The 15,940-nt window shown below is 38.0% G+C and overlaps 1 protein-coding gene across 1 annotated transcript; it reads left to right on the top strand.

Annotated features, from left to right (window-relative positions):
• Positions 1-7,474: 7,474 nt before the first annotated feature.
• Positions 7,475-15,043, top strand: pfdn4 (prefoldin subunit 4). The gene is made up of 4 exons (XM_074681703.1): positions 7,475-7,571; positions 8,032-8,139; positions 10,931-11,071; positions 14,611-15,043. The coding sequence occupies exons 1-4, from the start codon at positions 7,545-7,547 to the stop codon at positions 14,740-14,742; spliced, it is 408 nt and encodes a 135-aa protein (XP_074537804.1). The 5' UTR covers positions 7,475-7,544; the 3' UTR covers positions 14,743-15,043.
• Positions 15,044-15,940: the final 897 nt, after the last annotated feature.

The following is a 15,940-nucleotide window of genomic DNA, read 5'->3' as shown; positions in this document are numbered from 1 at the left end:
GGAATTTGAGTTTCATCAAAGTTTGGTGCAACGACAGGAGGAAAAGCATGTTCCCGGTCAAGGTCTCCAAACAGATGTCCAGCTGAGGTCATGTATTTCCCTCCAAGTCTTCCTTTGGCTGAAGCAAAAATCTGGAACTTCCTTGTGACTTTCCCTGTCTGTGGTACACTGGTTTGATCAACTGTTTCCAGATCCTTTGATTCTTCACCAACGTCTTGTTGAAACATTCCCAAGGGAGAAAAATTAACTTCTTTGAGTCTTTCTTGGACTGAAACACATGGCTCACATTCTTCAGTTGCATCTACCCAGGGGGCATTTGGTGGATCATGGGCAGGTGTCTCAACTACAACGCCAGGAATTTCAAGGTTGCCTGAAACATGCACCGCAAAGCCAACAGGACTTGCCCCCGTGTCCTCAATACATTCCTCTGCAACCTCAAGTGGTAGATCTGATATTTGATCATCTTCTTGTGGATGCACTTCAGCCACAGTGAAATTCTCTTCGAGGGTTTGTTGAACTGAAATGCAAGGCTCATAAACTTCAGGAGCAGGAACCAGTCGCACCTTTCCTTGCTCATGTGCACATCCCTCAACTGTGTTTTCAATTGCGTGAAACTTCTCTGAAAAAGCTTCAACAACTGATTTCAGTTTGTTCTCCAATGTGGCTACAAGCCCGCCTGTTTTTGTTTGTTGCTGGAATTGGTTGTCGTCTGTGGACTTACTTTCCACAGTAAGCAGAGATGGACCGGCTGTTTCAGTATCTATTTGCAGCTCCGGTACAGGGATGTTGATCTTCTCTGTGAGTTCTTCTTGGACTGAAAATTCTGTTGGTTCTTCAGTTATGTTTTCTATAACTTCAAGCCTCTCTAACATTGATTGAATGACTGCTTCAGGTGTGTTCTCCAGCGTCATTGTGACTGTATCATCTTCGCAAGAGCTTGGACATTCTTCTAGTGGACCTTGTTCAGTTGTTTCACAGCATTCAGCTTGCAGTGTGGTGTCTTCTTCAACACTTTCTGTTACTGCTTTCATTCGGATTAATAAAGACTCTTCACTTATCTCCTCAGAAACTATTTCACATTGTTCATCTGTAACGGAGACACCCGCTTCCTCTTCCTCAGTAAGAGGAATATAAACTGTTGCAACAATGACCTCTTCTTTCAGGTGGATGTCGAACTCTTCAGGCTCTCGAGGAGTGATGGTAATGGTCGAAAAATCAAGAGCAAGGGTATCTATTGCAGCCAGATGACCCACTTTAGCATTGCCGCTACAAATGGGTGGACTGGGTTCCAAATCAGCTGCCACATCTTGACAAGGTTCAACTTCAGGAAAAGGCACAGGGTTGTCTTCATTACCAGGAGTTTCTTCAGGAAGTTCCTCAATGGTGATGAGCTGTTTATACGAAGCCACATCATGACTCACATGGATGACTTTCTTTTGCTCATGTGCTCCAAGGGAAATAATTTCAAAATCAGCGGCAACATCTTCGAAGGTTGATGCCACTTTTACCGTATGGAAAGCAAGTCCTTGAGGCTTTAGTTGGTTCGTGGGTGAAGGATTTAGTTTCTCACTGGTAGTCCCTAAAATTGTTTCCATCTCCAAGTGGATTTGCTCATCTTTTGGGGTAGAAACAGAGTTCTCTTCCCTGGTATTGTATGAGGCAGATATATCTTCAGCCCATTTCCCAGAGTGTTTGGGTACAGCTGGCTTTGGTATGTCGACAGCAGCATAATAAGTAAATTCAGAAGCAGCAGCGAAACCAGCCTCAGAATAGTGGAGCACTGCTGTAGGAAGGCTCGGAGCGGCCTCAAATCGAGTTTCCTGTTCTTTTATCAGTTCAGCATCCGCCACCAACTGAACCTTCTCCTCTTCAAAGCTTATATTCTCATACACACTGTCCGCCATGATGACCACTTCCTCAATGATGAACCCAGGAACCGGGGGCTCTGCGTTTGCCGTCAGTTCAACGGCCTCCTCGTCGATGATGACCACGGAGTCGGTCAGAAAGCTGTGTTCAGTTGTTGCGGCCTCTATCAGGATGGTATCGTTATCAAGACCGGTTTGCGTCCAAACTTGTGCGACAGTTTTTCTGTCTGTTTGGGTTGATGCTTCGACTTTTGGACGCAGGTGTCTTCTGAGATCAGCGATGACTGTAGTGGCCGCTCTTTGTCCGCATGAGTCCTTTATTATAAGAATCAACAATCGTGTTAAGATAAAATATATTTGTTTTTGTTGCTGGGACAAAGAAGACAACCACGTGTAATGCCCTGCAGCACAACAGTCCTACAAAATAAATTTACGTTTAGTGTTTGATTACTGTTAACCATATTCCCATGGCGACCATGTTCCCCTGATGTCATATTTAGGATGGCGAGCTCGGTTGTTGTTATGGTGTTATCAACAGATACTACAAATCAAAGAGACATCCATCCAACTTCATGGTATTATGAAAAGTAACAACCCATGACCTCATGTATTATATGGAGCAGTAAATGTAGAGCTGAAAAACCAAAACAACTTAAGTCATTAAACTTCGAAAAACATCCACAAAAGGAAATATAAAGAAAGTTCTACTGTCGTAAGGCTGTTGTGTAGCAGTGCATTACATCCACTAATTGTTAATATTAATGTTTGTGAATTTTGTGTGTTTACAGGATTATTTATTTACTGAATTAGAGGTTAGTACTTGGGAAACTATTTTAAGTGTTTGTGATTTGAGGCAGTTTTTGAGGCAGGCTGTTATTAGAAATTAGAGACATTATCAAAAGAGTTAACTCTTTCATAGCTGTCAACAAATCCCATGAAACCCTTGAAAACCTGTTTATATTTTTTATATATATATATAAACAAATGAGATATATAAGGATAGAGGCCTGACAGACTGGGGATACATGAGAATGAAGGCTACAGGTGTTCCCTGACTGCTGCGCATGACCTCTACTTTTATCATGATATGGAAGCAAATTGCTGCATACTCATGACCACTAGGGGCAGTATAGAGGCAGATGGGCAGTGACGGTGAATGCAGCAGGAACAGAAAGTTTCTGAAAAGGCTATCTGCATAAATCAAACTGGAAACCTGCTAAATTTACTGGGAGCAATCTGGGAATACTTTGTCTAAGCACAGAGGGAAAAGTTTGCACTGTCCACCGTGTTAAGTGTAAGCTGGCACCCCAGGCCACTGAAACCCAGAGTATCAAGCCATGACTCTTATTTATAAAGTACATCTCCAGCCTAAAGAGCATCATTTAGATTTTGTATAATTGTCTTCTCATGGGATTTGTTGACTACAAGAAAAATATCAAACATTAACATAAAACATCTACTCACAGGCTCTTGACCGGCAGCTGGAGGACTTTCCTCTGGAGCTTCTTCCTTTGCACTCTTGTCTTCTGCTGCAGGAACTTCTGGAGGAGGTTCTATCTTCTTCTTAAACATTTTACCAAACAGACTGGATTTCTTCTTCTCCTTCACGACTTCCAGGACCTCATCCGCCTTCTCATTCACGATTTCCAAGACCTGGTCCTTCTTCTCATTCACCGTCTCCACAGCCTGGTCCTTCTTCTCGTTCACGATTTTCAGGACGTCGTCCTTGGTGTTGTTCACTGTCTCCAGGACCTCGTCTTTCTTACTGTTCACCGTCTCCAGGACTTCTCCTGCCTTGTTTGCAGTTTCAAGAAGGTTAGAGAGATCTGGAGTTGCGACTGGAGCTGGTTCAGAGTCTGTTTTGACTGGACCGTCTGTTGTCTCAGTGGGGTGGTCTAAAGATGGAGGCCCGCCATTTTGCTTGACAAGATTGTCACCTTTGACTTAAAGAAGAAAGAAAGTGTTAGACAGAATACAAGAAATTATAGAAATCAAATTACAGAGCTGAATATCAATTTTATCAACTAAGCATGAGGAAAAATGTGGTTCGAGTGACTTGTCTTTGAATCTTGGTAAAACATAGAAGTTGATTGATGACGATTGTAAGCCTGCTGTCACTGCTTTCTTTCCAGAAGTCACACCAGTGTTGGTTTGTGTGTGTTGGCTCTCCCTGCCTGAAACATTTAGGTCATGCATGCTTTGTGTTTGTGTTATGTTCCATGAGGTAAACACTGAAGTGACACTGCCTTTATCTCCAGCGTCAACATTCACTCTTATCCAAACTGGAGAACCAGTGGGAATCTTCCCGTCTCTTCGGGTATAAAAACCGCACCATGACAGGTCAAATAGTGACTCCTTGTTAATTGTCTGGGACTACGCCTAGAGTTTACATTGGAGACTCAAGACATAGTCCATCTGGGAGTCGCAGTGTTTGCAGAGCATTATAAAACTAAAGGACTAATTCAACATGGGCTGATCAGCTGATTCTGTCTGTCACAGTTATCATGATCAACAGTTTTCCTGAGGGGAAATATACTGAAACTTATCCTACTAAACATCAAAAAAGTGGAACCTTGCCTTCTCCTGAGATTTATTTACATAGGTGTATAGATTCTATAGATTTAAAAACAGTTTATTCAACAATATATTTGTTGTTTATGATAAGAAGACAGGAGAGAAATCCTCTTACCATCAACCTCCAATCCATTTGACGTTATACTCGCTGAGACTCCGGGCACTGATCCGTTTTCATGCCTCTCTGATTTTTCCAGACTCTGCAAAACCAAAACAAAGACTTTAGGCTCCATTTCTCCAGGAGATGATACTCAAATGAGTTCCTTTTGACCAAGATTTCAACTGAGATGGTTGATATGTAAGTTGAATATTGTTACCGTTTCGGGCTCATTTGGTGTTGACTGCTCGTTTCCCATATTTCAAGTCAACCTAGAAGAACACAGACTTTTTAGAGCTGAAAGAATTTGGGAATCAAAAGATAATTCTCTTGTAAGCTTGAAATGTCTTAAGTCCTGGTTTGACTTAATAAATCTTACCTTGTTTAACCTCTGCAAGTAAAGCAAATAGTATCCTCTGGAGGAATAAAGTTCCCGTCACTGTGCTGCACTGATGGCCTCGCAGCTCCAACCCAACTGTGTATACACCACTACTGTCAACAGGCTTTTTAATGTGTGCTTTAAAAAAATGGGCGGAGCTTTTTTTAAGTACCCAATTTGATTTCCTCCTGTATATATATAAAAAAAGGCCACCGCCCACTCTACAAGGTGTTGGCATCTCTTTTGTGAAACCACATGACCAGCACATGCTTATCTCTGTGTGACTTCAGTGAAAATACTGAGGCGATGTGATAAAGTGGTTACGCTCTGATCAATCACACTGTGACGAGGCGGTGCAGGCCAGTTTTGTTGATCAATGCAGCTGACAACAGGATGTGAATTGAGAATCTTGGCCTGGCAAAAACATGTTTGAATTGATAACCTCATGGTATCACTCTAGTTGATACTTCTTCTTCTTCTGTTTTTGTTTATAAGATCCCCATCCTGAGATTGTTGATCATCAGAGGAAGAAAGTGCTTAAAAGTACTTGTTTATGTCTTTGACAATGTTTTAAAAAGTAACTTCCTTTTTCTGCAAAGACAAAATATCTGTTTTATTATCACAGTTAATCAAGGCACACAAAGAGCTCTGTAATGAAATCATCTGTCTCTACAGACTGCCACACGGGCCTGTCAATGCATCACACAGGCTTATCTGAGAGCTGTTCAAGGATCAAAGACTACACTTCATCACTTAATTCCTTGCTCTTGCTATGATTTGTCTCATCTTTTGTGTTGTTTAGAACTTTTATGAGTAAATGCGCCATGATCACGCTGACAACAGCTAAAATAAAAACTCCTCTCCTTTGATTTCTGACGTCTAATGAGAGCTTTTCTATTTAAATCAGCTGTCAAGTGTCTGGATTTGCTTTTTGGTAGATAACAGCAAAAGGAAACTGAGTTTAAAAACCTCAAATGAGCAGTATGTATTGAATTCATTATGACAAGGCTTGGAATCCATGAGCACAATGTCCTGATTGTAGCCTATAGCCTGCACATTGAGGTGGGAGTTGGATTCCCCTGTTTGGATTGTGCACTTCTGACTTCATGCGAGGCCTGCAGCTGAGAGACCTCAAGCAAACTCTTCATGAACCAACGCAGGACGGCCCACTGGTTTTATTCGTGTCACAGCCCTCACACCAATGGCATGTCAAATGTTCTCCAGCTCGGACCAAAACTGTATGATTTCTCTTGAAACTTCCAGCATGTTACAATCTTTGATGTGGAGCTCTACATTACATCCATTGAAACTCTCTGCAGCTCGTATAACTTGGATTAATAGCACTAAAGCTCTGTAGATGTAAATATTTGAACATGGGTGCAGTACTGTTTGCTGAAAAAATATTTACCGAACATCAGTTCCGGTTGATAAAATAACTGGAACAAAAATTGTATGTGAAATTGAAAAGTTTTTGAAATTATTTATTAAATTCACCTCTTAAAAAATAAGTTGGCTAAATTCCAACTTCAATTCCAGATGTAAAAAATATATCATGCAGCAAAATGAGCACTCCTTTTTTTTGGTTGTTTCTGGAGAATAAGGGACATTTCTGACGTCATAGTCATCATCTCACTCATGACCAATAATAATTATAACAATAATAACAACTTTATTTATACACTACCACTGAAACCATTAGTTTACAAAGTGCTTGACAACGGAAGTCTGAGAGCAAAATAAAAAACAATATAAAACCAGAAATGGTGAAAGATAAGACAGTAGAAGAAAAAATAAAAGGATACACGCGTTATAATTATAATAAGAGACAAATTTAAGTTTTTATTTTTTTAATGTAATTAAAGTAAACTTGAAATAATGGTAATACTGAAAATCATGACAGAAATAAATGCAACAACACAATAACACAGATTTATAAGATGTAGAGGACATTAAAAAAGCTTAGGCAAATAAAAGACAAACTAAATAACAAAATAAAAGAGAAGAAATGGGGTAACAAGTAAAGACAAAAAAAAGTCAACAAAAAGACCAAACCAGGAGTCACAACCAGAAAGTGCCATTGTAAAGAGAGAAGTCAAAGAACTATGAAAGCCCATTTCTGCTGGGTAAAAATATGAATAAAATATATAGGGAAACATACTCAATTTAAAAAAAAAAAAGAAAAATAATAATACTTGTCCTAAATAAAACAAAATTTCAGAGAAGATTTTGCTGTAGTGAGTCATAACAATAAGATTAAAAAAAAACCTTATAACTCTTTAAATAAGAGATACTAATTCAAATCTATGGGGGTGTTTTTTTTTGTTTGTTTGTTTTTTTTTAAATTTGATTTATTTCTTTATTTCTTTTTTACCTTGCGGAAAGAGGTAACTTTTTTTTCCAATTAATCAGATAAATTCAATTTAAAAAAATAATGAAGAGGAAATAAACAAACGAAACAAATAACATTTGCAAGTTACTCTTTCACCCGAACAGGAACGGGCTTCAAAAACTTAAAATTAGATATAAAAGTCCTTTACTTACGCGCACTTCAGCGTTCTTCTCACTAGGGGGCAGTACATCTGTATCATCACGTTGTGTTCACCGGTTCCTTGCAGCCGAGGAAGCCAAGATGGCAGCCACCATAAAGGGACCTGTGGTAATCTAAAATTAATATAACTTCTCTTTGTATTATCATAGAGTCTGTTTCTGCGCATTCTTTGGATTTATTTAAGAGAAATTAGATGTTGTTTGTTTGAGAGTAAAGGCTCAAATTTTTTGTTTTGTGGTAGATTTTACGTCTTGGACACACCCTCGCGTGGCTCATGTCAATGGGAGTTAGCATTAGCTTTACCGTTAGCCAGCTTGGAAACGACGTAGCTTGTAAGAGCTACAGTTCTTCAGGCGTTAATCGATTTCAAAGTGTCTTAGAACCGAAGTGTAATAATAAAGTGGATTCAAAAGTTTCTTGCTAATGTTTCCTGGCAGGGCAGCGCCCATGCTATCGTCTTTAGCTCCTTATCTATGTAACGTTAGCTGCTCAGATCATTCGTCTCTGCTGTGTTTAGAGTAACTGTCACAGTTAGCCACTGATTTCACTCATGTCCTCTCGTCTGCAGGGGGTTGAAGATGTCAACGTCACATTTGAGGATCAGCAGAAGATCAATAAGTTTGCCAGAAACACGAGTCGGATGACGGAGCTGAAGAATGAAATAGAAGCAAAGAAAGTAAGCTGCAACACACACTGGCTGTGCCAATTTGCACTAAGACATAAATAATGAGGTCCAATGTTAAGTTTATTTTCACAGACCACTTCACTTGAGTCAAGTTTGTTTAAAGTGTAGATATAACTGTGCTCTGACAAATGATGTAAATATAGACGGTATTAAGGCGAGAGACCTTGATTACCATAGCAACCCTGCTTAACTTATCACCCAGGGAGGGTTACCCTGCTCATCTGACCCGAGGTTCAACCATACAGGAATCAAGGACACATTTTCTCCTACAGCACAGAAATTCCATCACAATTATGAAATATTATCAAAAGTTATGATGAACTTACAACAACAAATACTGCCAAGGTTCAAGATTACTATATTTGTACACGTAGACATAGTTTGCAGGGGTGAGTCAGCCTTGTTTTAGTAATAACAAACAATTAGCATGAGTCAAGATGGTCAAAAGTGCTCAGAGGGAAAAATTAATTTTAAAAAATCAATAAAAACGAAGGAAAATAACAATAAGATGGGAAAGAAATAAAATAGATGTTGGTTGATAAATCTGGAAAGAAATAAAACCAAGTATCTGACAATAAACATGTTAACATGTTAAAAAGTGCCATTGTTCCTCTGCCTCTCTTCTTTTTTTTAAATTTTTTATTATAACTGCTACTTCTACCTGTCATGACTGAGAGGGAGGTTTAGGTCCCTGATAAAACTTTTGTTATCTGAGTTGTTGTGAAACATGAAGTCTGTTGTGTTTCTGAAATTTACATGGTAACAACGTGTTCTGTAATAGCAATATGTTTTACATTTTACTTCTTTTTTTTTTTTTTTTTTTCAAACATTCAATTTAATTCAACAAGCTTTATCGACATATCTGTGCAATGACAAAGCATTAATAAATACACATCACAGATATTGGTTAAAACAGTAAATGTGAAAGAAATAAAGGGCAAACTAATCAATATTTTAAATAACAAGGAAAAATAATTATTTTGTGTTAATGGTTGATGATTTGGGATGTAACAATACACTCAACTCATGATTCGATTTCATTTACGATACTGGGTTTTCATTGCGATTTTCTGACAATTTTTTAAACAGGATGAGCTCACAGACAAAATATGACTGAAAAAGATTCTTTTAATTGTTTTTGCAACTGCAGAACACAAACCATGCAATGAATGCAAAATTTAAAACGCAGACACACACTCACTCATGTATATATTGATGTATAAAAACTGCATGGTATGTTTTCTCTTATTTTTAACAAATTAAAGAGAATTCCTTTTTATTGTCTGAGGTAGGGTAAACTGTATAAAACAAAGTTTGTTGTTTTCTTAAAAGTGCAAGTGAAGTTATATTTTATTTTGAATATAAACAAATCTATTTTCAAAATAACTAAATGAATAATACAAATGAACAAAATCTCTTCAAATAAACAGTGTCAGGCTTGCATGTGTTCAAGTCTGGGATTGACATGTTTTTTTTTTTTTTTTTTCTCCCTCATGGAAAATCAGCCTCTGCTGTTTAAACCGCGTTTTGAAACCTCACACATTTGTATGTATTTTAACTGTGTTGCAGTGCATTGTTACATCCCTTTTGATGATTAATGATTAATTTTTGCATTACAGTCAAATCAGTAGGAGATCATACAAATAATGTTGCATCATCTTTCACTTCTCCTTTCCATGTGAAATGAGAGCTCATTCTCAAGGACAGCAGTTTCACAGGGGGAAATATGCCATTTTTAAACTCACTTTTTTATATAAGAATCTGAGAAAGAGAAAAGGCAATTTAAAGATAAAAAACAAACAAGTGAACTGATCCATAAAGTGGGAAAACTAACATTATCTCCTGTGTCACCAGAGAAGCACATAAAAGGAAATCATAAAAACATGGCTATCTGTTGTCTTGAAAAAAAGTTAGGCAGTTTAAAAACTTTTTGCTGTCATGAGATTGATCTAGGGCTGAAACGATTCCTCTAATAATTCGAGTAACTCGATTTCAAAAGCTGATCAAGGAATTTTTTCTGCCTCGAGGAATCGTTTAATTTTAAAAGATCAAAGAATAGTATACTTTTGATGTTGCAAATAGAGCTGACGCTATATTAAGTGACTTTACAGACCCATCCTACGATACTATTCCTCTCTGCTTCAGCGTCCACGACCGTTACATGCAAATGACTTGTTATGCATATAAGGGGATTACGTCAATGTTTTAATTTCTATTTAAAATGTCTCATATCTAGACAGATACCATTGAATTTAAAATTTATTACCCAAGTGACATGTTTTTTCACTTGTTTAACACATTTTTTTTTTTAATTATTGCTCTTTTGCTGAAAAAAATCTGTTTTATCCGATTACTCGGTTAATCGATAGAATTTTCAGTAGAATACTCGAATACTAAACTATTCGATAGCTGCAGCCCTAGATTGAACACACTACCAGCCAAAGTTGGACACTCCCGCACTAAGTTGAACAGAGGCCAGAGTGTGATCCAAAGTGGATCCAGCTCACTGAAAGAGTCATAGTTCAGTGAGAACTTGAAATGTTTGTTGAACTGTTGTTAGAAGGTGTTGAGTAAACTAAATGGTCACTTTACTGTGTTTATTCTACCCTCGAACCCAGCCCACACCTCTTAACTTAACACGGCACGATTCATCAAGGCCATAATGTCTATCCCATCAGCTTTGTTTGCTCAGATGAGTCACAGCTCCATGTGCTCTGAAGGTCTCAGCTGCTAACGCCCTGATTAATGAGCCTGCTAATGGTCTGCTAATGTCTCCGTGCAGAAAGCGCTGCAGAACCTCCAGGACGCCAGTGATGACCTGATGATGTTTGATGACGACTCTCTGTTGATCCCCTATCAAATTGGGGATGTGTTTATCAGTCACACCCAGGAGGAAACACAGGAGATGCTGGAGGCTGCTAAGGTGGGTTTGTATTCTTTTAGCTCTGTAGGTATCAGTTAAAGAATCATTAATAACACAGTCAAGAAGAATTTACATCCAGTGATAGATACACGGATTAGTTTGATCAGCCCTTAATAAAAAAAAAAAAGAATCTGTTTGTGATTAATAAAAAGAAAAAAATAAAGAAATTGCTTTGGTGCTTTTAATCAGAAATCAAACATTGAAGAAGTTCTCCAAACTTGAAATCCTTTCCAAACCCTCACTGATCTCCTGATTTAATGAATCTGCTCGTACAGATGCTGCTCGGTGCTCATTTATTTATTTGCCTAGCTGCTGCAAATCACAGTCCCACGGAGAATAATCTTAAAATATGGCTCTGTTGATTTGTGAACCAAAACAGAAGCTTGGCATTTACTCCTGAAGCGAGTCATACCTCAGTCTGTTGCTTTAAAAGTCTGACAGAGGCTCTGAACCTGGACTGGAACCACAGAATTTACAGAAACACGTGATGATTTATCATCTGTAATAAATGGGACAATAAATTGCACATCTGTACCGTTTTGTAGCCAAAATTATTTTGTAGTTTCCATTGCAGTAGTTTGCAGCAAAGGGTGGTTCTATTAATTAGGGACACATTTCAGGTTTACAAAAAGGGGATTTTCTATTTGATTGCAAATTGTACAAATGTACTTAATTCATTAGTTGGCAAACTTAAGCTCTAATGAATTCTTTAGTATATAAGTTACAATAAAAATTTGGAGCTTAATTTTTTCAACTGTGTTACAGACAAAAGTTGTGACTATTTTTTTTTATATAAATCCATAATATACTGAATTTAGAGTTATTCTATGTTTCTTTGAAAGACTACTCTCCCTGGAAATGTCCCTCATCATTTATCAATCAACCAATCAATCAAAATTTATTGAATAGCACTTTTCATACCAAGAAATGTAGCACAAAGTGCTTTATATGTCTAAAAACAACCCTTACCCTTTCCCACTCTACCTAGACTAGGGATAGGTACCAAATTAGGTACTTTTGCGGGTACCGACCGAATTCTATCAAAAGTACCGGGTACTAATTCATGTAAAATCAAAAGGTACCATGTTTAGGTACCTAAATTCACCCCAGTGACTGTGAGGGATGTACTGATATTGTATGTAAAGTAGGTGATTTCCCATGTTGGATATGAACACAGCATTGCAAGGTTATATATTGAAGAATAAATATGTTAAATAGAAAAAATATATTTTATTATTAAACAAATTGATATTTTTCCCACATAAACACAAAAAAGTACCGAGCATCAGTACCATATCATTTCAAATGTGAAAGGTACCCATCCCTAACCATGTGACTATTGTCTCACCCAGAAAGTGTTTTTCTTCACTGGTTTTATTCATCCCCACTTGTAATGTGATATAACTCCCAGATGGTGTTAGGGATGGGTACCAAATTAGGTACTTTTATAGGTACTGACCAAATTTTGTCAAAGGTACCAATTCACGTAAAATCAAAAGGTACCATGTTTAGGTACCTAAATTCATCCTTATGACTGTTAAGGAGTGGGAGAGAAGGCAATTTTCCATGTTGGACATGAACACAGCATTGCAAGGTTTTATATTAAAGAATAAATTTGTGAAATTGAATTTTTTAATATTTTAATATTACACAAATTGATATTTTTACCACATAAACAAATAAAAACTCAAAAAGTACTGAAAATTAGTACTGTTGAGTACCGGTACCAATTGCCAGGTACCGGGCATTAGTACCATATCGTTTCAAATGTGAAAGGTGCCCATCCCTAACCTTGACCCCTGCCGAGCACATACAAACTTAGACACCCACCAACCCACGCACACACACACTCTCTCAAATTTACTGTATTTTTAAACCTATAGCTGAGTACAGAGGAGCCAGGACAGGAAACGCACTTACAGGACCGTCTGCACCGGGCGCTACTCATGGCCCAAGATCGGGACACCTTTATCCGGCCCCCACCCACTACAGGCTTTCAAGAGGCCCACAGCAGCAAAACACTACCATAGGCCCCCCCCACCTGCCCAACTTGATATTCACCACGAGGCAGAGACACCCCAACCAGTCCCTGTCCCAGGCCTCAGTGCTGAGGAAACACTGTAGATATGGAATAAAAACATAGTACAAAACCATAAAACTATAAGACATTTAAAGTAAGACATAAAACTATAAAGCTTGAGAAAATAAATGGATAAAAAAGTGCTTAAGTATGATATGAATAATGTCATAAATAAATAAAACAAATATATAAAAATTTTATATCACAATTTAGACTAAATTTAAAAAGAATTATGGCACAAAAGTCCCAGTAACACGGTTGACGGGACCAACCTGTGTCTACAACATTAAATGTTGTGATGGCACACAGTTGACATTTTCTAGAGACCGTGAACATGGCACCACCTGACCTCCATCACCTCATATTTCTGTGCATTTTCTTCACAGTTTTTTTTTTTGTTTGTTTTAACATTTATTGCAGGAACACTAGAAAATGTTGGTAACACAGTTGATGAACAATTAATGCGCCCCATGTTCAGACAATCATTCTGGTGAAATACTGATGAGGAGGAGTTAAAATATGCAACACTTTCTTCTGACTTTGAATGATTTAAGTCATGTGACTTTGGAGCAAACCATTGCTGATTTATAGGGTTTTTTCAATGGGTAACACAGTAGACTCTGATTTCTCAGACACACACGAAATGAATAATTTTATCCATATAAATTATTAAAATAGTTTTAAAAATACATTTGTCATATTTTAAACAAATAATACTGAAATTAATAAACACAAATATGTATTCTAGTGTTAAATTTGAAGAGCAAACTTGACATTTGAGACATCAGACAGCACAAAAACTGCAAATTCCATGATTTGCATTTTTAGCTAAATAAATGATGGAACCTGTTACATTTCTGTATTAAATAAAAGTGAAATATCACCCAAACGACCCACTGTAAAATTGGTCATTGCTCAAAATGAATACTTAGTAAAATTGTTTAGTATATACCATGGGCATGAAATGTACCCCTAATTATAGAATCACTCAGACGTTAGCAGCCAGATGGCAGTGTGCACACAGGGGCGTGGAGGAGCCTCCTCAGAGCCCTTTTGGAGGACTAAGCTGGTCAGATTCAGAATCTTAAAGCTGATAAACTACAGAGAGAGCAGGAACTGACTGAGAGGAAGGTCAGATCGATGCCCGCCCTCCCCTCTGTCCCCTCCTGTTAGTCCTTGGTTTTTCTGATTTTGCTGCAAAGGCTTTGACTGACAAATGAGGAGCAGCTTGACACACACACTGAACAACAGATGTGTGAAACCAGCTAATTTCTCATCTCCTATCTGCTGATTATCATTTATAATCATCATTATTCAAGTTTCCTCCTCCAGCCTTTAGACACAGTGTACACTGAGTCATCCAGCAGGATCACTTTATGAAAACTGTTTTTAAAACTCTCCGTAACCCGATCGCCTCATGCGGATAAATTCAGCTGAGTTTTTGTCCCTCTGTGTTCAGGAAGCTCTCGAGCAGGAGGTCAAAGGTCTTGAGGGCCGGGTGTCTGCGATACAGGAGCTGCTGGGGGATCTGAAGGTCCAGCTCTACGCCAAGTTTGGTAACAACATTAACCTGGAGGCTGATGAAAGCTGAGGGCTGAAATGGACTCTGACAGCTGCCCCAGTGCGGACTTTTTGTTCACTCCTTATATCACATCCTCGGGAAGGACTCGACCTGAACGACTTAGATTTTACGCTTCTGTGTTTGGTTTGCTCATCGGATCAGTCTTTGTTTTGGTTTCAGTAAACAAATTTGCGAGAACAACAAAGGATTTGAATGAATGCACATCTTTTCTTCCACGATTTAATCAGTCAGTTATTTAATGCTCATGTTTTCTTTGTACTTTTTTGGTCAAACTGAAGTAAAAACACAAGGACAAAGTGCTGTGTGGTATCCTCCATTTGTGAGCTGCCTTTGTGTTTCTAAACTCTGATGGTTAGATGCAAAACACGTCTCATTTTGAGGCATCAGTGTGCTCGTCAAGCCTGTAATAATTTAATTGAGGGAAAAAAATGTGTGAAATCTTAAATTTTAAAGGACAATCAAACTAGAATGGCAACACTCGATATGTTTGTTGATATTTATTATGATTATTCATATTAATTATGTTTCCATTTGAAGTATGAACCCATTGGACCTTTGTTTGAAAAAAATCAAGTAGGAAAAGTCTTATTTTTTTTATTTGGAAGCCGCAAACATGCAGCGATTAATTTCACAGAACTTATAATGCAAATAAATAGTAAATTTCAAACGTAATGTACAAATTTAGCAAACAATACTATTGGCTTTTTGCATTAAAACAGGAAATTGCCAGGCATTTTGTACAACTATTTACAAAACCACCAGGTGTCAACAAGATTTTACAGAATAATAGTCATTAATTGCCTCATTGCTACACACCATGTACACACTGCGTAATCCAAACAGGTGAAAAGTCACAAATACATTAAAACCCACTTTCGCGCATGTTTTAACTCCCAGAACTTCCCCTCTCTCCTAGCAACCATATGACTTTTCTGATTGGCTGAGGTGACGCGCTTTCGACCAATAGGAAAGGAGTGTCGTGTTTCTCTGTTGTTTTTTTGCCGGCACTTTCGGCACTCTGCTCAGAAGCGGCTGTTAATACTGTTTCATCTAACACCAAACGTCTTACAGCACTCAGGAAACAGGTTTTCGACAGTTTTTAACATTAAACGTGTTCATACTGACACACTGTATCCAAACCGTCACCAAATTACCGAGCCATCATTTATCTTTGACTAACTTTTTCTCGGTGACTGAAACGGTCTCC

Source organism: Halichoeres trimaculatus, unplaced genomic scaffold (genome assembly GCF_033239565.1).
Source record: "Halichoeres trimaculatus isolate MK-OKI-2021-1 unplaced genomic scaffold, fHalTri1.1 fHalTri1_scaffold_11, whole genome shotgun sequence".
NCBI classification, from domain to species: Eukaryota; Metazoa; Chordata; class Actinopteri; order Labriformes; family Labridae; genus Halichoeres; species Halichoeres trimaculatus.
Note: the sequence above shows the minus strand (reverse complement) of the source record. Positions and strands in the feature narration are given on the sequence as shown.

Bases quoted from the DNA above. Each gene is read 5' to 3' on its own strand.
- pfdn4 (XM_074681703.1), top strand. From the start codon at position 7,545: ATGGCAGCCACCATAAAGGGACCTGTG. The intron at 8,140-10,930 runs GTAAGCTGCAAC...GTCTCCGTGCAG, and splicing joins ATGAAATAGAAGCAAAGAAA to AAAGCGCTGCAGAACCTCCA. The intron at 11,072-14,610 runs GTGGGTTTGTAT...CTCTGTGTTCAG, and splicing joins AGATGCTGGAGGCTGCTAAG to GAAGCTCTCGAGCAGGAGGT.